This window comes from Mycteria americana, chromosome 7, assembly GCF_035582795.1.
Source record: "Mycteria americana isolate JAX WOST 10 ecotype Jacksonville Zoo and Gardens chromosome 7, USCA_MyAme_1.0, whole genome shotgun sequence".
NCBI classification, from domain to species: Eukaryota; Metazoa; Chordata; class Aves; order Ciconiiformes; family Ciconiidae; genus Mycteria; species Mycteria americana.
In genome coordinates, this window is record NC_134371.1 from 57,192,341 (window position 1) to 57,215,975 (window position 23,635).

The window sequence follows — 23,635 nt, forward strand, 5'->3', positions numbered from 1 at the left end:
ACATAAACTGGAATTCAAATCTTTATTCCTCTGCCAAATCAGAACAAACAAAATCGTATAGGAACTTCATTCTAGTGTAACTGCATCCCACAGCAGAACACAACACATTAAAACATGAAAGCCCTCTAGCCTTTTTGGATTAATCCAAAAAATAAAGTGCCTTACACTCATGAAGAAGGGCCAGATCTTAGGAATTTAGAGGGCTACATACATAAACCACAAGCACATAATTTCATAATCTAATGTAAAATGATATAATAATAATTATTCAAAGTACACCGGGTGGTGTTCTACTGGCCTCAATGGGTTTGTAATAATACCAATATGTATATTAAAGAGCTAATAAATACACATTGTTATTTCTTAAATGAAATATCTTCCCATCATTCCAAGAAGAAAATTATGTTCAAATCTGAGTAAACAATAGATTTGGAAGAAACAAAAAACTGATGATTAACAAAAGGTTGTGAAACTTGCAAGGAAAAAAAAAAGTGATATTTGGTTTCTGGCTTTTCTTATTTACAATTAAAACACCAAACCTCAAGGAATGATGTCTCATGTTGTTACATGCTCAGGAGGGCATTCCCTTTGCCAAAGACCTGACAAACTTTTACTAGTAGTGAGATTATATATATATAATTTTAAGGAAAATAATTTTAGAAAGAGACAAGATACCTAATCCTACACCAAACCAACATGCAAGGAATGCATCATTAGAAGAGACAGGATCTATAAATAATTCATTCTGCATTTCTTCTGTACAAATTGCTATTCCCATGAAATAAACATGTTTTTCTGATTACTTCCAACTGCTCCACACCTGCATCTTACCTGCCTAGGCTAGCATTCCACTGCCTATTGTTAATGCAAATTGCTGCAAAATGTACCTTTCATAAGAAGCTCCTGCTTCATTTAATTATTAGCAAGTGTAGTGCTCCCACGTCAATTTTAAAATGTCACACATGCTATACAGACATACAAGAACTGCTTAATAGGACTGCCTTTAGACAACACAAGCCATTACTCCTGAACAGCATCACTTAAAAGATTTCATCTCCCAAATCCTTCCCTTTCAGTTCGTGCCTCACCTGTGTTCTCCTCAATAGTAAAGATGAAAAAGAATATCCAGCATGGCATTTTATCCAATTTCAAATATATAAACCGAGAATTATCATGTTTTCCAGGTGCTTCTGCTAAAATGATCAGAAGCAAAATAACTGTCATTATTTTAAATACAAGCCCCATTTATATAAATTTTGCACTGATAACATAATTTCAGTTGGTTGACCCATTTAAAAAAAAATAAAAATAGTGTATCTGTACAGCTCCTGAAAAGCATATGAATGCACCAGTACATCTTACTCGATAAAACTTGTGGCACTACTATCAAGATCATATTTGTAACAGTGTAAAGGCAATATTTGCATAAACATTGGGTGTTGTTGAAGCAGGGGGGGAGTGCAGAGAATATTCAGTTAAATATTTAACATTTTCTGAAATGACATACAGCAATTCATGCTGCATCCAGCCACGTTGTATTCTGTCCTCAGACTCGGGAACACAACATACATTACAATCACACATTGTCCTTTTTAAGTTCAAGTTCCTATTCTGCAGAAACCAATGAACCCACTGGAAAAGTGTTGGTCTGTCTTATCTCAGCAGTGCATGGGTTATTTAAGAACTACCACACAAAATGCAGTAGATGCAGTTTTTCCTCCAACAGGAATAGCAAATTCATCCCACGAGTATTTGATGCTGACAACAGTGAGGCAATTGCTCCCTCAGCTTTAAGAGATGACAGGGCCCAAGGCAGAGTTTTGCCTTATTTCTTGGGAATACATCCAATAAATAGAGCCGCCTTTACCCACCTTGTTTACAGATCCCCACAAAGATCAGTTCTTCATAGCTCCTGGAGAGAAGTCTCAGAGAGGTCTCAAATACTAGCAAGATAAAATACACTTTCACCTCTTCTTTGTTATACGTGTGCACACTTCTAACTTTCTATGCTACGAATCAGACCGTGGATGGAGAGCAACTGATAGGCAGAAGAAAGTATCGGCAAAGTGTCACGGATAACAACCACAAAATAAATTATCAGTTTGGTTCATAGGCTGGCTTTGTTCTTGGGGACAACCAGCTGGCCACAACCAGCTATCTGCAGCAATTAAGGGACTGAACAGCAGTAGCCAAACCAAGGCCTCCCACTCTTCCCATGGGCTTCCCACAGAATTTCCAATCCTCTTCACAGTGTCAGCCATTTATTTGCAAGTGGCTGCATGCCCCAGGCCCATAATATCGGAAAGTCAAACTAAAAATCTAAAATAAATTTACAATCAATATTTTCATTTTTCTTGCACAAAATAGCTTTTTATTTTATGGTAAAAGCCACTCGGGAGGAGATTGGTCCAAAAATGATGTTCATCCAATAACCACCAGGAAGATAAAGAAATTCACCTTCCATTCCATGTGTCAGCATTTGACCTTTCCTTTCCTAACAAATACACAGAAACCTTTTTTTTTTTTCCTTTAAGCCACACACAAAAAATCCCTCTTAAAAAAAAAAAGTCAATGGGCTGCATAGATATTGTTTCCTTGGGAAAAGATGAAAGAACAAACCCTGAACAGAGCACCGTGTCCAGTACTACACTTCTGGAAGGTGCACAGATACTGCTGGAATGAAACATGGCAAAGGAACAGAAAAAATGCTGACAGTTCTGCCTTTTCAAATTAACTGAGCAGATGCTGTGACAGTTGTGACTAAAACCTAAAAAATAAAATAAATAAATGGGATCTTCTAAGCTGCATTTCAGACCCCCTTAAATAAATCACAAATGTTTAGCTATTATCACAAAACAAGGTCCACTTTCCTTTTGGCTACCATCTCACTAGAAATAAGTAAGAGCACATCTGTCCTATATCTCAAGGGGTTTGATGTTACATCAAAGTATAAGAATTTGCTCCTTCCTATGATGTTTTATGTCATACTATGACATGCCAAGTTATCTGACATTCATGACATGTCAAAATGAAAGTTTAAAACAAGAACAAGACATAAACCACTGAAGCTCACACACAAGTCTACCAAGAGGCTGAATTTTGAGAAGGCTACTCTACCTTTAATATGCGATTCAATACCCATGATAATGTGCACAACAATTGTGTATCCCGGGTGGGGAAGAAGCCTAAAACATCTGGATGACACATGCTTCATTCCTTAAAAATGAACTGCAAAACAAAAAACTTTCCCCCATTACTGCTTTATCACATAACTACTTAAATGTAAAACTCGAAGTATGCAACAGTTCCTAATTTCATGCTGGTTTCACTGTTTTAGTTTTTAGACCTCTAATGAATTCAGACAGGAAACTCCAGTTTTAAACCAAATGAAGTATGCTTACACTGGAGGTTGTCTTGGTTTAGCTACATGGGCATCAAAACCAAATTCATTCAACCAAAGCAAGTTCTCTTGTAGGACTAGACTGACTAGACTGCCATCTCCTTCTGCTTGGGAGGGGGCTAATATATCATCTTTAAAGTATAATTAGTTTAAGATCATTGCAAGCAAGACTGAAAAGTGTTTTTATATTTCTTAGAATTTAATTTTCCTTAAATTTTCTAGAAGCCAACATAATAAAAAAACACATTACAAAACTCCATGTACTACACTCCATAAAATCTTACATGGTAATTAAGCACCACTGGACCATGATACAGCAAATCCGAGCCCTGCACATTGCTGGATTCATTAATGCAGCTTCATTCACTTTGGAGCAATTTAGAGGTAAACAATGTAGAGCAACAAAAAAAAAGTCTTTTAGTTAGAAACATAATGATTTTAAGAAATGTATTTAAAAATAGAAATATCCTATGTAGAAGGAGCATCAGAAAGAATTAACTATGGAGTTTTGCTGGGGCGGGGCGGGGGGGGGGGGGGGGGGGGAATCAGCCATAGCAAATAAGGATGGAGTGATCCAACAAGAAACCTGGTTACTGCCTCAGAAATCCTGATTCTTCTCTGTAATCCCTTGTTGAATCCACCTGTTACTTTCCAACTCATTTGTGCATACCACATAACGGGCACCTTTGCGTATTTACACTTTCCATCCCTAAAGATGTAACCACATATTCCTAGGAATGATTCCAGTCACAATAAAAGTACCACAGCCCACAAAACTGTGGATCATCAGGTTAAGACAGGCTGAGAAGGAAGCTCGCATTACAGTGAACCTGCAGCAAATTTAGACGTTGCTGGGAAATGACCCATCAGATGGGCATCCTCCCATGAGGAGGGGAGGTCACCTTTGCTCCTTTCCCTAGGATCTCTCCATCTCTTGTCGTGTCAGAGGAAAGAGCACAGCATGAGAATCGAACAGGATCCAAGTACAATTCTCAGCACAGGAAAACGGATGGATGCCATCCATAAACATTGCTGCAGTCAATTTAACAGTCAAGGGAGTATATAAATTATCTTGGACCTGATTCAAGCAGGATATAGAGGTCACCTCCATGGAAGGCCCCACATCCTGCAAATCCCTAGCAGTGAATGGAATTGTGGTGAGACACAAAACCTACCCTGCAAAACAGAGCAGAGGTGAAACAAGGAATGTGCTTCTGATGATGCAGAAACTTGGGAGGAAATATCTAAAATCATCGTCATGCACATAGGGGTTAAAAAAAAAATTCAAATTAATGACTAAATATCCAAAATGACAAGGATCCAAACAACAGGACCAGATCCTTTTAGAACTTCTGCCTCTCCCCTCTGAACAGCTACTTGCCAGGGTGGAAAATTTAATAGAATGAGATCAGCTTTGCTATTTTAGTCTCAAAAATGCAGATGGAGCATATGCCTGCAGATAGTAATGTTATCTGTATTACTGCAATGTCTGAAGACCCCAATCAGACACAGGCTATTGAACACTCAGAGAAAACTCTCAAAGAAAATTCCTGCCAAAGCCAGCCTACCATGTGAACTACGGGGAAAATGCAACCTGTGGATTTAATTAAACCAGCCAAGATAACCATGGAGAGGAAACAGGCAAAACAATCATAGGTGAACACACAGATATGGTCAGCTTTGACAGCGTCCTGCAGAAAACTGTTACAAGCATGTGCTGAAGGGTTTTGTTTGGTTGAAACCTGTAAGTTACATTTTGCAAAGCAGTTCTTTCAATCTCTGGATTAGATAAAAAAATATTAAAGAAGCTACGGGTTTTAGTTGGCCACCTGCTTACTTTGAGAGAAGAACTCACAATCAGCCATGGTAACAAGAGCATTGCCTCACATTATACAAATGCTGTTTAGACCACAGAATTTCACTGAAGGTTTCAACTCACTTGTGATCTCTGCTGGTAGAAGGTCATGTCCAGCCTATAGGCATATGAAATCTCTTTCGTTCACCACACAGTAAATACACAGCACACAAAACAGAAGGAAATCTCTTTCTAGATTTCATACTTAGTCCTCAGTGTATGGGCCCATCACACATGGACTTTTTTAATTAAATTGTACCACATTAAGCCTACACAGTTAAAATTGTACTATGTATTGTACAGCGTAATCCAGCTCCATCATCTTCTTCAAAACCTCCATTTAAAAAGAATAGTTTGTAAATAGGGGAAGGCATAATCCCCTGCAAAGTGCAGCATGTGTGAATGAAGTTACCTGTTCTATTTACTTTAAAATACCATGGTCCAGTCCTCACTGGGGGATATCAACATTTAAGAGAGTATCATCATCATTCATGTTGTATTCATTTTAAGACAACAGGTACATTGAAGTATCATTTTTCAGTTATGCAAAAACTAGCGTTTCTCTGAAGTAATTTATTGAATAACATCTGTCATCATTTTAAAGGGTCAGTGGCTGATACAGTGGAAGTTAGGGAGTTCAACATCCGTAGGGATAATAGTGACTACTTAAATAGTAATCACTCTGTTGATCTAGTAATCAGCAAGGTGGCATGTAGCTACCATAGTAACAAGCTTAAGATCAACTGTTTGCTTCCAAGAAATGCCTACACTTCACTCAGCTATTCTGCCACGATTTTTAAAGATACGATGGAAAAAATAAAAACATATCCTGCATCTTAGAACTTGCCTCTTTCTCTGTATTTCCTCAACAGAAGGGCGAGTTCCTTGGAAGAGAGTTTCACTGGTTTTAATGAGAATGTCCCACTACCGACTTGGAGACAAAGTTTCTGGAGTCATGATCAGTGACAGCCCTGCCAATCTTACCCAGAGAAAGTGCACGACAAACACCGCAGAGACAGCACGCGCTCTAGGCAGAATCACCTTCCCAAGCGTTTCTACAAGGGCTACGCACAGAGATTATTTCGTGCAGTAGTCAGAATAAAAAGGAGGTCTTGGTATCTACAGGTTATACACTTTTTCCAATATGCTCTTAACCACTCTAAGTAACTCTCCAGTTAATTATGAATAGCCACCTCTGTTCTTTGCACTTTACAGACATCTCTATCCAATCTCACTTATGTTAACCTTTCACACATACAGAACTCCAACATTCAACAAGTTTCAATATCAATATCCTGGGAGGGGAGGGGGGGAGTGCAGGTGGAATTTAAAAATCTAGGAACGGAGGCAGGGCAAGCCACAAGGCAGTGCCCCAGAGGCACTCGGGGCTGAAGTGGTAAGGACACACGGTTGTTTTGGCTTCCCATCCGCTGTGCTGCCACCTAGTTAAAATCTATAGCTATGGGACAGATTGTTTGGTTTTGTTTGTTGTTTTTTAAAAAAAAATGTTTCCACACAGGCTACTGACTGAATAAATGAGGAAGTCAGAACAAACCTGAGAGAAAGGAGGAGGGTGTGGCTAACAGGTTTGTATTTTCAGGAAAGAATTAGCCTGGTGTCACATCAAAATATACATATTATTCTGAATTTCCTTGTTATGGTAAAAGCTTGAGGAGTATCTGTAGGCGTTGCATTAAAAACTTATACACCATTAAGTATCTTGATCCAGACATTTAAATTACTACTAGGGATGTCTGTCTGAGAAAGTCCAGCCTGCCTTATGGCAAAGCTAATCTTCACATAATCTCTTTCACTTTTTATCCTTGCACCTGCCTGTATTAACAAGATTAAGAATTAAGCTGGCAGAGGGCTGTCTGTCAAGGAATACCAATTTATCTATTGATTTAATCATCAGAATTACAAGCAAATGGAGCTCTAGGCCTGGGCAAAGGGAAGGTGTTTATTGTGTTACAATTCAAATTCTAAAAGGAAGGCCCTGCAGAAGTCATGCTTGTGGCAAGCTGTGTCACCAGACTGTGCAGAGGAAATGATTGGGAGGGGGAAAGAGACACTGGGGTTTTCTCATAAAAGGATATTCTTATTTCACTGTTAGGGCCAGAGGGAAGATTTTGCATGTGATCTCTCCGCATAGTCCAACAAAAGTAAAGAGGTCTAGATCACTTGCAAATACAAGCTAAGTCATTCAGGGAGTGTTTTTGAAAAGGAGTGCACATGCTTATCTTTGTGAAGCCAGGCTCCATTCACGGATCTCGTATCTCCTCATCCCAAGTCACAACTTAACTCTCAATTGCGTCAGCGCTGTCTGCTTAAAGGAGTTTGTTACCATCTATCTCCAAGCAGAACCTAGCAGGTTCAGCAAAGTTTCTGCACTTGGGGCAGACTTTGCCATATTTATTAATATAAGCTGCCACAACCCACATGCTCATGAAAGAAAACTCAAAAAACATCCACGTACCACAGACCCACTAGTAGGGAATGAATGAAAGGGGAAAACAGTGCAGCAAAATAAGAAGTTGTTTTTAAAGTTGAACACCAAAAAAAAGTGGTAAGAATTGGATTCACGGAGACGCAGGAACATTTATTACTTGGGGGCTGTTCTGAAGCTTTGCAATTTATCCATTTTGCTGATATGCTGAAGGCAACTGCTATGAGAGGCCATCCCAAAGTTTGGGATAATCAACCCTTTGTTAGAAGATCCGACTGAAACTAACAAAGCGTTCACAGAGCAGTTTTATTTACTAAAAGGAACAGAGCGCAAGGGTATTCAAAATATACACAGAAAGGAGCAAGGCAGAGAGCAAATGAATCTGAAACAAGGCACTTTCAAGCCAGGCACAGGAGAGTGGCTCCCTGCATGTGACAACCCTGTAAGGAAACAAACACTGTTTGTTCTCAACTGACTGCACTTCCGCCTCCTCCCCTTTCATTCAATACTTAGTGCTAGTGATGCTCCCTCCATCTCCATGACACGCTGGTTGCAAATACTTTTCTCCCGGTGAGGAAAGCAAGCTGGAGAAAGCATACAATCACACGGTAAGTTTACACTTATATTTGCTGGCATGAAGGGGAAAAACCCTCTATCAAATAGGTCGCTTAATTAGCAAAGGTAATTAAATATTAAGTATAATTGCGTGGAACATGTGGATCTTGGGTAAATTCAGCAGAGGAGTGTGTACTTAAGGAGCAACTGGGACAGCTGTGTACATCTGCAACCTTTGCTTTAAAAGCAGTAAACGCTGCACGGTCAGAAAAAGAAAATAACTTCCCCCGTTTTGTCCTTTGTACTGGAAGTCTGTTGCCCGAATGCTATTGCTCCTGAAGGAATTCAGCTCAAAGTCAGCTGAGACAAACCAGAGCCCCTCACCCCCCTCCTATTATTCGGTACACAGTTCCCTTCCCGCTAGCCGATAGCTTGCAGTTCTGACAATGCAGGGAAAGAGGAGAAGAATGGCAGAGGGAAGCAGAGCACAGCTGTATGTTGCAGAATCTCTCCATATTCATTTGCCAAAGAAAGCCAGTATTCAAAAAGACAACGAAGGTGCAATAGCACCGTACCGAATCCATGCCTCTGAGCAGCAAGGGGCTCTCTAACAATGCATTCAAGCAACAGATAGAGATTTACCTTCAAAATGCAGGCCATGTTCTTTCTCTATCCTTCCTACCACAGAGCAGCACGATTCTACTTTGTGAGCAGCAGTTCCAGTGTCAGGCAAAAGGCTGGTAGAGCTGCAGAACTGCTAGAGCCTACATTCCTGTAGATCCAAATAAGGGTACCACGCATCCAGGATCCGTTAGTCATATTAGTCTTTTTATGCCCCGTTTGTTCCACCCATCAGCTCCTACCACTGGCTGGGAGCCAGCCTGGTACCTCCCCTCTGTCACATGACCGAGTTTGATTCATGGCTCCAGGATGTATTTTTGTAAGCTCCAGGACACTCTCACGCAATACTATACGTACAAATGGCAATCTATACCTTCCAGATGTTTTGCAATGGTTGGAAAGCAAGCTGCGTGCTTATAATTAATCCCTGTGCAACTCTCTAAATGTTCTCAGGAGATGGTTGCTGCCAATTGGTCAGAAAAGTCCAAACTCTCTCATTATTTGGGCTCTAAAAATCCTTACGCTGCTTGTTAGTGTGAAGTATCGTTTTATGTTCAGCCCTTTTCATTGTACAGCAGGCTTCCCTTTGTCTGAAGGCTGCAACTGCTTCCCAATGAGAGCTAATCATTATCAGCAGCCAACACAAATATCCCACCAGAGGTGCTTGCGTTGTGCTGCGCCTGCCTTTTTGTGTTAAGGGCTGGCATACATCAGAGGGAATGGAAAGTGTGGACTGGTTTTGGTTTTTTTATTTGTGCAAGTCTGATAAAGGCTCTCTGAACTTTTTTTGGGCTTTCCTACACTACAGTGGGATTAACTGCAGATGAATACATTCAGCTGTTGAAGAAATTTTTCACTTTAAATCATCTCATTCAATTCAAATTCTTCTCTTACATATCGTGCTCTATATATTCTAAAGGTTTGACTTCATATTTGTCGCTTCTCCTGCAGTCTCTTTCTCCTCCTCTTACACTTTCCCCAGTACTTCTCATTACTACATCTTGGAACTCTTTGCATTTTCTGTACTTGGCACCTTCCCTGTATTCCTTGTGTGCTACGTTGCTTCACTCCTGCTGCTTTAATACACACCAAAGCTCTCCCTCTCCCTTAAGAAATTCCTTGTAGTGGATGTCTTCATCCTCTCTGCAGCAACTCAGGGTACCTGTTTACATGCAGCCAGTACACTCCAGTTAATGTTATGAAACTGCTTACCATGGGGCTCCTTAATATGTGGACTCCAGAGGGGGTTAGTGCTGTGCTGCACATTTAATAACCAATACCGTTCCCTGGCTGGCAAGCCTCTCCTGTCCAGGTGCAATCCCTCAAGACAGTAAGTGGGTTGAAACTAAAGGAATCCTCTGTCCTCATTTCTATGCAGGGGCAAATCATCCCCAAGAGCAGAACAGAAAGGGACTGGGGAGGCTTTCTCCAGCTCACGCTCCTTGGCTGCCTTCCTGTGCACTTCCAAAGAAGATGCCAATTTGTGTTTGGCCTTTGCACTGCCCCTCCAGAGCGCCGTAGTTTTACACAGGTCCTGCAAACTCCTCAGCACCTCTTACCACTGGAAATCCACCTCTTTGCTCAACTACAGCCACAAGCCAAAGCTCTTGAGCTAAAAATTGTAGGTGTTGTTGGGGAGACTAATGAAAAAAATTATTGAAGTTTCTAACTATGAGTTGTCTAACCTAAGGAAATATCTAAACAACGAATCAGTGGAAGAAGCTTGTGAGGGAGGGACCTATGGTCTTTTTTTATTAGAAGCTACCACCAAGCAGTGTTACGTCATTCTGGATTGCAGTTTATGCCTCTCTAAGGACTAATTATTCATAAGGAGTTCTGTAACAAAGCTCTGTTTTTTCCTGAATAGGATACACAAATTATTCATTTTTTTCCGATTAAAAAAAATAATTGCCTATTTTTCTCTCCAGCAGTCAAGCATCTAGTTTTTCTGGGACTGAAACTATTCCTTCCATCTGTGTGGTGGGCATGGGAAAAGTTTCCATCTGAGGCAAATGAAAAATATTCCATCCCCTTCCCACCCCCCGCCTTACCAACTCTGTAAAGAACAAAAGGAATGAGACTTGGAGAGAAACTGTCCTGAAAAGGTCAACCATTTCAATATGTCCAAACCATTGAGGGATTTCCAGTGAATGATATTCCTTAAGGAAAGGCAGAGATGTGGGTAGGTGTCTTGCTTTAAGAATTTCTCTGACATGCTTTGATTCTAAACACCGTATCAGACAAAATATGGTGACCTTTAACTTTTAGACTTCTTCTAAACGGACATTTTTCTTAAAGATACTTCATCATTACTTCACTTCAGCAACAGCCATCCTTCCCTCCCTCCCTCTGTGACTCACCACAACGCAACCACCTCATATTCACCTGCCTGCCAAGATGCTTGTATGACCCCTTTTTAAGGGCATAACAAAAGTAATTTCTTAGATTGTCCAACAGGCAGCTACAGCCACTCTAAATTTTCTTAGTTTAGTGAAATACAGTCAAATAGATTTTCTGGAATCCTGAAAGCGCTCTAAGTGCCCATGAGTTGCTCACAGTGTGCAGAGGGTCCCACAGCTCCTGTTGGCCATTCCCAGCCACAGGAACCCCCGCAGCAGCAGCAGCTGTTGTTTTAGACAATGCTCTGCTGGTGCTTGCAAGCGAGCCATGTGAAACTCTGTGTTTGTTCTCTGCAAATACAGCTGAAGCTTGAATTTTCTCTTCCAGAACTTAATTTAGAGAGCAGAAAACCTAAACCCATGCTTTTCAGACAAATACGCACTTTTCTTTAAGGACGGATATGAAATTCCAGTTTATTTGCTCCTGGGGACAAGAATTGAAGGTATGACTGTAGCTGAGATCACCGTAAACAGCAGCAGAAAGCCTGGCCTTAGGCTGAGCTAATTTCACCTCAGAGAAACTACATGAAGAAATGCATCCACCAAATGATAAAAGCAAACAAATGTTGTAAGCACATCTTTTCCGTGAGCCTCATGAAGTGTTTTACTTGAACTTAAAATGCTCTTGAAATCAGCTTTAGGTCAAATATGGCTCACTCAAATTTCAGTTGCGCCTGCAACTTTACGTCCAAAATGAACACAGTTGTTGCTGCCTGGTAGGGATGCCAAAGGCAGTATGAAACTGCCTGTCAAGTCTGAATCACTGTGACAGGCCACACAAAGTCACTACTTCTAGTTCTGAGGACAAAGACCTTGCATATTTGCCATCTAGTTCAAACCCTGCCAATATGTTCCTATGGAGATGCAACCCTGGGGAAAATATGGTTGTTTGGGTAGCAACCCTTTTCAATTCTAGGTCTTAAAAAACTAATTCTGTCATAATAAATCAATCCTTTGTGGAGAAGGCTGATTAAACCTTAATTTGCAAAGATTAATACAGCTACAAAATACCAGCATTCAAGTAAGAGTTTCTCTATACTGCCAATATGGCTAGTTATGCTGGGCTAGGCTGTGCCATGAATATTGCTCGATTGGTTTGTTAAGTGAATGGACATCATGTAGCTGATGAAGCTGTACTTTCACCTGTAATAAGAACTTCGAAGCCAAAACCCCACAAAGAGGTAACAGACTTAAACATTAATTTGTTAGTCCCATACTCTGTATTTTAAAAGTGCCTGCTTAGAGAAAGTCTGAAAACTATCATCTTCTCACTAGCTGTTGAAATCAGACACCGTCTCATCTAGTGAAAATGTGCCAAAATGGAAGAAACTATTTTTATACTTGCTGCTACTACAAAGTGTTATCAGGCAGGAATGACACAAGATGGCATTTCTCACCCTTCAGGTGCAGCCTGAGTCAGTGGTGGAGTAAGAGATCCGCTCTACTCTTACCCAGAGAACTCATCTTCCCAACCTTCTGTATCGATTTTTCCTTACCTCACGTAACTCACCATTAGAGGTAAGCAATATAAGCTACTCAGCAGCCCAATGGTCTGACAGAGGTAGAAGATGAGATGATAGAAAGACAGCAGGCTATGATTTGAACAGGAAATCTTATCAGGTTATCCAAATGTTACATGTCATTTTAATTTAAACCTTTTCATGACCCTGACTTTTCAGGTAAGAAAAATGGCTAAATCAGTCTAGTGTGCTTCATTTCAGAGGTGAACTCCTGCTACACTCTGTCTGGAGTCCAGAAGCTGAGGAGAACACATGGGGCTTGATACAGCCCGAATTCTACCTTTACTTTTCAAGAAATCCTTACAGCTTAAAACAAGCATGCCATATACATATTAGTGAAGGAGCCCAATCGGAAGTATATATTGCCCTACCCAGCTTCCTTCTCAGCACAACTCGTCTGTACCTTACTCAGCTGCAGGACAACCATGCCACGTTTTTTTTTTTTTTTTTTTAAAAAAAAGGTTTAATTGTGGAATACTTACTTCTGCATGTTTTACTGGCAGAAGACAAAGATTGCTCACCACCATTAATGCTATTAGAAATTCAGCTCATCACCTCACTATTATTCAGTGTCATGGTAACAATTTAGCATAGCCACACAGCACTTTCAGACCTTGCATGTTCTTGAGTTCCCCCCCTGCCCCTGCCCCAGCCCCTTTCTAATACACACATAAAAACACCCTCAAATCCATGCCTCCCAACTTTCTTCAACTAAACATCCTTTAAAAAAAAAAGAATCAATTAAAAAAAAAATAAAAATCAAGTGTTGGCCAAACCTAACAGTTTTAGGAGAAAAATTTTCCCTTTATTCTCTAACACAAGGCAAATCTTTGAATAAGGTAAATGCTATGCTATTTTATATCTATATGATATAAAGGATATAGTCTATCCTATATATGTAGTATATGGCTTTTCTACAAAGCACACAATGTTGTCAATAAGTATTTACTATTTAAAAGAAAATTAAAAACCCACAGTATTTTTAAATGCATGAATATTCAGAGATTAAAACACAAAGGTCTGTAGAAGTTCCTGGAAGCAGAACAAAACAAACCCTACAAGTCAGTAATCTTTTCAGAATGTTGTAATTTTATTTTCAATCCAAACTCATCTGAGAACTTCAGGTTTCTGCTTTCGAAGTTACTTATGAAACAGTAATCATTTTACACTGAACTACAGATTATTCTATTTTATATTAACGAAAAGTGTATGTCATATCTTATTTGTAAATTTGTTTTAACAGAACAAATGGAATTTAAATGGAATTTAAAATGCAGCAAAAAAAACATGCTCGGAGAAGAACACTGTCCATCTTTCCAGGCAGCTTTCCTCTAATTAAAACAGACTAAGCAACTCTTCAGAGTGCTGCATCCACCTATGCCACCAGCTGTTTTGCCTGTATAAAAATAGTAAGATAAACAAACGTATAACTTATTGCCGTCTCCAGGAGAAGAAAACCCACCAATAATATTCCGAAGGGCATTCAAAAGCAAAATAATGTGTTTGAAAATGAACTGTCATTTAAAGGTAATGTGGCTGACTAGAGAACATTGTTGGTTGATAGGCATTTCTTGCAAGTTCTTCAGCCAAGGACATAATTGGTTTTTCCAGTATTAACTTTTTACATTCTTTGCTCCTATTATCAATGCCTTACACTCCCACTATTTTTATAACATATGATTTTAACATCACAAAAACATTAATGTTATTTCACACTTAGATAGGTCCATGTCAATTTGCCCTCTAATGAGATTTTATGTTGGAGAATACAGCTGTTCACATAAAAGGAGCTTAGGAAAAGGAACCAACGACGACTTTAATCACAGTATTGAAGGCCCTAAATTGGAACAGAAAATTTAAAACCAGTATTTCAACTTAGGAGAGTACCTTCTCCTGAACTGCAGAAGCAGAGACTGTCCCCTGCTGTGCTTCCTCCAAAGATCCAGTCAGCTACTGGTTTTATGGGCTAATCTCTGTTATTATCCAAACTACCTGTCTTTTGAAAAAAACCTGTCCCTATCCCTTCCCGAGGCTTTATCTAACATTTCTTTGCACTTGAAAGGAAAACCTTAAAAGCACAGCGGTAAAGATAGATTTGTTTAATGCAGGAGTGAATTAATTTGGGGGGTGGGGGAGTGGTGGTGGTGGGGGTTTGACCACTCTCATGTAACGTATCTAGAGGGGCTCAGCCCCAGCACTGTCAGATCTTAGCCACCTTGCTCAACAACATCCTGCTACACATCAGAGCATCACAAAACTCTGACTCCTAAAGCCCTATCTTGGTCTTGAATGAAAAATTGTCCTCCAGGGAAAATAAGAAAATAACTAAATCAATCAATCCATCTGTATTCTGGGAATGAGATGGGAACTTGAGAATCCTATTTTTTCCAGGGAGGGGGGCAGTTGTGAAGATCAGGAACCTACCTCTACTTCACAGGCTGGAAAATAGGGAAATAGGGGAAAGACAGCCCCTGGCACTCATCTTGCTTACCCAGTGTCCCATACATTATCCTTTTAGGCACTGTGTAGACCCCACCACTGTCAACATCCTCTGAGGGTTCTTGGAGGTCTTCCCCTGCTCTGGCTGGCAGCAACAGGGCTCTGAGTGGGGACAGCAGCAGCCACTGCTCAACAGGCTCTGCTCTGCCAGGAATAGAAAGCCAGAGGAACATGCCATGCCACCAGGGATGTGCCATGCCACCAGGGACAACAGATTCTCTGCCCCACATCTTCTTAAGAGACAGAGGGAGCAGCATGACAGCCAGGACAGAGTGCAGGACAGAGGCTGCACATGGCTGGGGTCCAGAAGAATAAGATCCTGAAGACAGATTTGGCCTGTGGTCCAGAACTTTCTATTTCTAGTTAAAACCAGCACAACAGCAAGACAAAAGCAGTCAAAGGATTTTTCTAATCTTAGTCTCAGGTTTTAGAGTTCTTTGTAGTTACAGGCTTTCAACAGAAAAACAGACAAATGTTATCAGAAATGGGTCCAATTCTGCAACAATTTATCACCTGCACTGGCTCTACCAAGCCAGTAGCATGCACAGGATATAAACTAGCACCAAGTGTAACTTGTGGTCTTGTTTCATTGAGCATTATGAATTAGCATTATTTTAGCATGCTATAAATGGATCTGTAACATGATGACAGTAATTTTAGGAACAAAAAAGTGTTTCACAGATGTTTTCTGGCTTAGATATATTTTATTCAGTTATGGCCCCAATGTTTAGACATAGAGCAAAAAATATGATTTATATACCAGAAAACGAAGCAATGTTTTCATGTTACCAGAGGTGTCACATGGAGAGATTTACAGAGACGGTCCGAAACTCACTAGAACCCACACATTCCTGTTTTTAAACCTCATTCTGTACTTGATTCCTGAGTTATGAAACCAATCAAACTATCATACTGAAATCCAACTCTACTCCTTCTATTAAAATTCTCTCAATGAAATTCCCTTCTTGCCATATTTAAAGTCTTACCTAGCTACAGCTTGAGAAACAGAAACAGTAAAAGCTGCTTACAGATCTTGAATCATGAGCTTTACTCCCTTGAATCCAAATAAACTGATAGTCTACTCCCCTATTAAATCCACACTCTTCTTGAAGCCTTTAGAGACACTAGCCAGCCATCTTGCTGTGTCGTAACATCAACAGACTTTGCTCCACTGGATCTAAAGAGAAGAAAATAGCCACCTTGTTATTAAAGCTACTTTCACCCATGAAAATTGCCAGTAGCAAAACTTTGCTGTGCTTTGAAGGGTCCATCTCGAACTATAAATATATATTATCAAGAAAAAGGGTTTTATATCTTCTGAAACATCTGATAGCTATCACACCAAACAAAATATTTTCCATGCAGTGCTTTTAATTAACAATGTTACAAGTTTATAACTGACAACAAGCTTGCTTCTGACAGTTTTCTACACTGCTGTGTAATACTGAACTAGAAGATAAAAAGGTGCAGTTATAGGGGGATTTAAGGTGCCTAATGAGTTAGAGAACTTTTGGATATTGCCTTTATTGGAATAATCAGAAACCCTGACTTAAAAGGTTTAGGGCTCCAAACACAAAAATTGAATTACACACAAATGATGTTATTGAAAACATTGCAATTAAAGTTGTAGAGTTGAACAAAAGAAGAAAGAAATACAGGAATTCAGTTTGTCTGTGCAACTTAAATTTAGCCTGGGTATACAGATCTCAGAATTTTTAAATGACATGATCACACTATTCTTTCCCCAAAGGAAGTTTTGGGGGTTTTTTTGTTTGGTGGGGTTTTTTTGTTTGCTTGGGGGTTTTTTTTCCCCTCCATTTTTCCTCCTTTTTCTAGTTCAAAAGATGGAATTTGCAAAAGATGAGAGTGAATCAGCATTACATGAATATGCTGTTTCCTACAGGCTCACTGCTTCACTTACTGGAAAAAATTAAAAATTATACAGTGAATGAGAAATGCTTTTAAGGAAAAACTGCAGAAGTAGCCTGATGATTTAAATCATTGAAAGCAGCTGTGAAGAGGTGGATTCTGTACTTACTTGTCTCTAACAGAAATCCTCTGCAATCGTCTCTGAATTAAGAGCTAGGCACTAGTATTATTTTCCCTCATTTTCTGAGCTCCCAATTTGAAACCATAAGGGCTTATTCACTGATGCACTGGGTCCTTGCAGCTGCATTTGAAGGTAATAGGAGTTATATTTTCAGCATATTAATTGATACATAATGCTAAGTACTCTGAAAAAAGAAATCTTAGGCACCCTATATTGGACAGCAGCATAAATGGACACTAACTATTTTTTCTGTGACTCTCTTTCTTTCCTATAAAACAGTAATAATTTTTAATGTGGATATGTCATATTACAGTGAACGGCATAAGAGTGTCCATTAGGAAATTAGACATCCTGTCTTCAGGAAATGCTTTCACTGTCATGAAGTAACGTACGGCACAGGGCCACACTTGGGCAAGGAGGAGCAAACAGAATATTAAATAGCTGCTCTCCACCTGCATCTGGCCAACCTGTGCACGTAAACAAGTCAGGAGCATTAGAACAAAAACCATGTTATTAAAACTATGGAGAAGTAGTCAGCTTGGCATTTTAAACTTTTGAATGCCTAGGTTTGTTATTTAATACTATTTTTATTTTAGTATCCCAGAAATCAGAGGCACAGATTCCATCTCCTGCCATTACAGTGTCACTCAGTGAAGTTGCCAGTAAAGTTTTCTAACTTCCAGGACCATCCAAGACACCATTCCTCAGAAACCAACAACTCGCACAAAAGCAGTCACTTCTAGACCTAGAATACAAGATACAACCTTTCCCTGATATGTGGTAGCAGCAAAGAAAGGCAAGATCCTGTCCTGTGACAAACCCCAATCTAGTTAATACTGACTGCTGAATCTACCAACTCTGCCATTTAATAGGATATAACTTGTCGTCTCTACCAACGTATACTTTCTCAATTAGAAGCTACAGAAAGAACGTATGTCATTATTATGCTAACTTTGATTAAAAAAAAAAAATTAAAACCCCCACATTATTTTAAGAGTCCAAATAACTTAAGAACTGAGAAGTCTCAGAGTAAGCCCATTTAATGGTCCATATAAAGTCCATACAATGGTCCCTGGACAATTAGAAAAACACACCACTTTTTGATGATTAATAATCTCTGCTGATCTGGTTAATTTTGATGATTTATGACTTATGGTGATCCTGATGTTTTGTTAAAAGTTATTTTAGAGTTTCAAAAAGGCATTAAGTTCCTGTTAGCAGTTTCCCCAGCCTGAAAGTGGAAGATGCATACATCCATTATAGTGGTAAAACACAAAGATTTGGTGGTCTGACTATTTTTAAAGAGCCAATTTTTTGAGCAATTTAATCCTGCCGTACATCACTTCAAGCCAGTGAGGGACTTTGACTCAGTGGCCTTTGATATAAAATACCAGGTTTTGCAAAGATAATTCAATTTCCAAAGTTTTCACTGGAAGTAAGTTGTATATCTCCAGGAGAAATTTACCATGTCTTCAATCACACAATCATTTACAAACCTTCATAACTATAATTCCTCCCTCACTACAATTTAAAGGCCTCTGTAAAAGCATTCTCAGCAGTTTCAGTATATATTTATTAATATTGCCCTATAGTCACAGCCTACGTCCCAGTAGCAAAGGAATCAGAACTTGGAGTCAAAAACATTTGAGTACATCTAAGTGAAATGTGTTCGTTATGAAGATTTTTAACATTAATGTGCAAGACAAGAGCTTTCCTGCCCCTATATTCTCAAGATAATTATCAGCATATCATTTTTCTATGTCTGTTCTTATTATTGATAGCATAGCTGTTAGTGTTTGCAAATCACATAACATACTGATTCTCTTGCAACAAAGGTGCAAGTAATGTTGTATGTGAACACCAAGAAGGGAATAAACTAAGTATAAAGAGACATATTTTAAAAGGAAAACATTTTGGAAAGAAAATGATTGTAATCATCCTCAGGTGGGTAATGCTCATCATTTCATTTTCCCCCAGAGATTTATTACCAGAATTAGTGTTAATCTCAATAAAACTACAGTATTTCTGTTAATCCACCAGAAAGTATCAAAGTTAAAAATAGCCTGTAATTTACCATGCACACAATAATACAGTTTTATAACATTTCTATTATTTTCAAAGCCTTCTAGGATTTTCATTATCAAGATGTGACAGAAGTCTTCCCATAGCTCAGTTGTCTCTTTAAAATGCTGCAGTACATGATAAAGAAAATGCTTTATAGTTGGAGATAAACTTACTGTGTCTGGCTTTCCCTTTTAATAAAATTTACAACAGCATTTGGAGAAACTACAGCACCAGATTTCATGGACTCTGAAAAAAATATATACTAGGAGCTAAGATTGACTTTATGCCCATTTAGACATTTTGTATAGCAGCCATGGAAGCAAGCAGTTGTCAGGACAAGGTAAATTAACGATTTTAAGGACTGGTTCAATTTAAATTCTGGAGCCCACATGCACGCAGGGTGGCTGCTCACACAAGAAAGTGTCAGAGTACATGGATAGCCTAGATTTTTTTATGTGAGACTAAAGGCAACACCTATCTGCAAACAGAGTTCCTCCATTTTATTCATCTGAAATAAAGTTATCTTTTGCAGTTAAAGGCTCCTAAAGTAGAGGTGCATAATTTTGGAGTTGTGGGTAGGGGGAGATTTAATTACATTGGACTAAACCTATCCTTTAATTCCCTTAATGAAGTATCATTCCAGAAGTGGATGCCACAGGAGAAATGGGCAGACCCACTGGACTTTCCCCAGGACCTTATTTATGTCCTTCTTGGTATAAATCACAATCCTTAGAGAGTTTTCCTCAGAAGGAAGATATAAACTTGACTGTTAGGTGAGATCGTGAACAACTGAGAGGCAACTGGTTCAGAAGTGTCAGGAAGGACCTGCTTTTTAAGTCACAGCTCTGTCATATCCTTTTTATTCTTGGACAATTTGCTTTGCAAGTTAACATTTATCTACCTTCTCCTGATAAGAATAAAGAGAACTGCACATTGCTGCAGTCCTGTAAAAGTCTTAGTCTAATATAATGGGAACTCTTTACTGGTTGCTCTTTTGGAAAAATCAAGAAGGACATCAGGCTTTGCAGTCACACTTCCCTTCTGTGAACAGGCAGTTGCTGTTGTTGCTATAGTCTAAGGGCTGTAATATTAATAAGGTTTCAGTCAGGACTAAAAGGTCTTGGGATAATACGGGGTGGGGCGGGGGGGTGGAAACACAGAGAAACAGAGGTCAGACAGGAAATTACCCCTATTGCAGCTTTGAGAGCATTTCCTTCCTTCCCCTGGTTACTATTTTTAAATCCCACAAAGCGGAGCATCAGCAATTCCTCCCAGGGGACAGCAGCTCTGTATTAGAAAGGTAAAGGCACAAGGCCACTGACTGGTATATTTAAATAGACTGGCATCAGGACTGGGTAAAGAGCTGACAAGTTTGTGTTTAATTCTGTTTTCACAAACAGAAATGGAAACTGTTTTTCTAAAGTGGAATTCTCTTTCTTTAACATAGCCTCCCAAACATAAGCCTAGGTAAGTGAGAGCAAATTTGTGAATTTTCAAAGCAGTATCTTAAACCCACATGAGATTTTAGTGACATTTACATTTCTAGAGTGTGCCCAGTTTATTTCTATCTGGGTTTCAGAAGAAGGCCATTATTTGCATTGCTTGAAGCTTTTCTTATGCACAGTCAAAACAGACACTGTTACACAAAAGAAATTCACTGGAGGGGCAGGAGAATTTAGCTTTGAATACATTTCAGACAGTAGCTCTGCTTTGCTTTGAACAAAACTTTTGGAGTTTTATCATGCTATTCTGTCTCTCCTTGAGAATAGCTGCAGAGAGAGATGCGGGATTCTTTCCCCCTGCTCCTGCTCTCCTTTGTCCACACTTCGCTCTCTCCAGACCAGCTCAAAGCAGTAGCAAGGATGACTGACCACAGCCAGGCTAGAATAGCATTGCAGATTGCCCATGTAGTATCATATTAATGTACTCAGGTAAATAAATAAGTGCTGGAAAATAGTAATTTTGATACTGCAAGGGGAGATGGCTTGTCAGAGGAAATTATTTCAGCTGGAAAGCAAGCAACAATCTCCAAAAGCCAACATTTCTGCTTTACTGTTTGCATGCTACAGTTCACAAAAATAGTGAAGAAACTTTCCAGAGGCAAAATGAAATTAGATCAGGACTCTGCAAGTCTGAGAGGAAGAACCTGAGAGAGAGAAGGCCAAGAGACAAGGTTGTTAACACCGAGATCTCACCATGACACAGATGGAAATGTAAAGCTTTAAGTCTTTTCTGTAGTCATTTATTTTCTATTTCCAGGAGGCATTTGCTAAAGTGTTTAGCACACATTTGCCGTTTGCTTCTAAAACCATGCAAGAATTTGCAATAATGTGTGAGAATCACTGGAAAATATTCTCAAACAAAACATGAATCTATTTACAGGAACAGTCTAAATTCATCTATTCCAAGATTAGTCAGAAAGTTTCCTAATTGTGGCTGAAATGCAAGTAAATACTATCGTGATTAATTCCACTGAGAAAGAAAACACCAAGAACTGCTCAGGAAGTTGCTAAACATCCTATAAAGTGATGTGACTACTCACAGAAGTCAGGATCTGCTCGCAAACAGTTTAGGAACATAGGACACTAAATATAGTGGACGATTATACTGCATGCAGTGAAATCACAAAAAAGATCTCTTAAAGCTCAGGTGTATGTTGGCTCTTTCAGTTCTTGTTTCAGGCTGCAGTGTCAGTATTGGAACATTTGATTCCAAAAGCACAGACAAATTATCTACACATTGAAAAAATAAGCCCCACCAGGTGTTCATGTCACCCACAGTAAGTACGTGCATTTTTAGTGAGGTAAATGACAAATTAGTCTGCTAGCACTACTAGAACAGAAGTCTCTCATAAGAAAAAGTTACTTAACCATCTTCTATGCCAAACTTTTAGTGTTGCCTGTTACTTATGACTGACTATTCAAGACGTGGCTGAAAAGCAGTACTGGGGTGCAAACTGGTTACCTGCACAGCACCATGAAGCAATTAAGCAACAGTGGCAACTACATTCACAGACACTGGAGCATATTTTGTGTAAGGGCCAGTAGTTTTACGAAGTATATAGTTGGCAGGGTTGGTTACCACAAAAAGCTCTTAATTATATTATCATCAGGAGAGCCACTTGTCTTCAGCAGCAAATCCCCCATTAAGAGATTATTCTGCTTTAGACTCGGTGTACTCTAGTTTCCATGCAATATTCTTCTTTGGGATTATCCTTGATACCCAGACGTAACAGGATCCTTGCTTCCTGTTTCTTGCACATACTACTACCAATAATTAGTTATAAATAGAAACATTTTTTAGATGTTTCTAAAAATAGAAACAATTTCTATTTCATAAATAGAAACAATTTTTAAAGAAAGATAGGGGTATTTTTAAAAACAAAAACCACCTGGGAAAACATGCTGCTGATCCAAGCCATCCCTACTTGTCATTGTACCAAGAACTGCAAAGATGAATAGTGAAAGCGAAGAACTGCACTACTCATCCTCTTCCTCTACAACATCAAGGTGGTTGTAGCCTGCTCTGGGATCCAGGCGTGCCCTGGGCTGGGGTGATCCATGTATAGCTACCAGCTCTCCCAGAGACTAGAAGAACTGTCCCCTCTGTTCTGGCAGACACCTTTGCATGGTTCATGCTGTACCATGCTGTTTGGTAACCTCAGCGGTGAAACATGGAACTCTGCTGCTGACAGTGCTTGGGGGGGAACAGTGGTGCAGGGTTGTTCACAGTGAAGGTGCAAACTCTCCTCTGTTTTCAAAAAATGTCAGGAGGGAACTGTTCCTGCATACATGCAAAATCAGAAACTGAGAATTTGTTTTTTAATTGAGAACAACAGGTATGGATTAGAGTCCTGTTCCGGGCCTGTGGACACAAAAGAGGTGCTGGAAAGCCCTTGGAGGTTAATGTAAAGAACACAGAACTGCAGAAAGGAGAGATCCAAGAAAGAGCATCTGCGCCACGTACCAAGTTAGGCACATTTGAACAGGAGAGCAGGAAGATCTATGTAAAAAAAATTTAAAAAATTAAAAAAAGAAAATTTTCTATCCAAAAGTTGTATTTACTGTAAATAGCTCTCTTCAGTCACAGAGAGAGTAGACTGGCAAACTGCACGAAACTGTCTTCCCATACATACAAGATGAACCAACTTCATTACAGGTTTATGCAGGGACAATCAAGCTGTGGCTCTGTTACAGCTTGAATTAATCTAAACTCTTTCCTCTTCA

At 39.4% G+C, this 23,635-nt stretch overlaps 1 protein-coding gene and 1 long non-coding RNA gene across 7 annotated transcripts in view; one reads left to right on the forward strand and one right to left on the reverse strand.

The window, feature by feature from the left end:
• ST6GALNAC3 (ST6 N-acetylgalactosaminide alpha-2,6-sialyltransferase 3) overlaps positions 1-9,111 on the reverse strand; it is a 225,897-nt gene extending 216,786 nt beyond the window's left edge. For 3 of the 6 annotated variants that reach the window (XM_075508566.1, XM_075508567.1, XM_075508568.1), the window contains exon 1: positions 8,899-9,111. Coding sequence is in view for 2 of the 6 variants with exons in the window: in XM_075508562.1 (XP_075364677.1) it covers positions 8,899-8,916 (18 nt within the window). In the remaining 4 variants the exon portion in view is untranslated. The remainder of the gene's footprint in view (positions 1-8,898) is intronic. The other 3 variants (XM_075508562.1, XM_075508561.1, XM_075508565.1) reach the window with 2 other exon arrangements.
• On the forward strand, positions 8,221-23,379 carry LOC142412777 (uncharacterized). Its single transcript, XR_012776612.1, has 3 exons — positions 8,221-8,309; positions 22,079-22,188; positions 23,248-23,379. It is a non-coding gene; the product is annotated as an uncharacterized LOC142412777 (long non-coding RNA).
• The last annotated feature ends 256 nt before the right edge of the window (positions 23,380-23,635 follow it).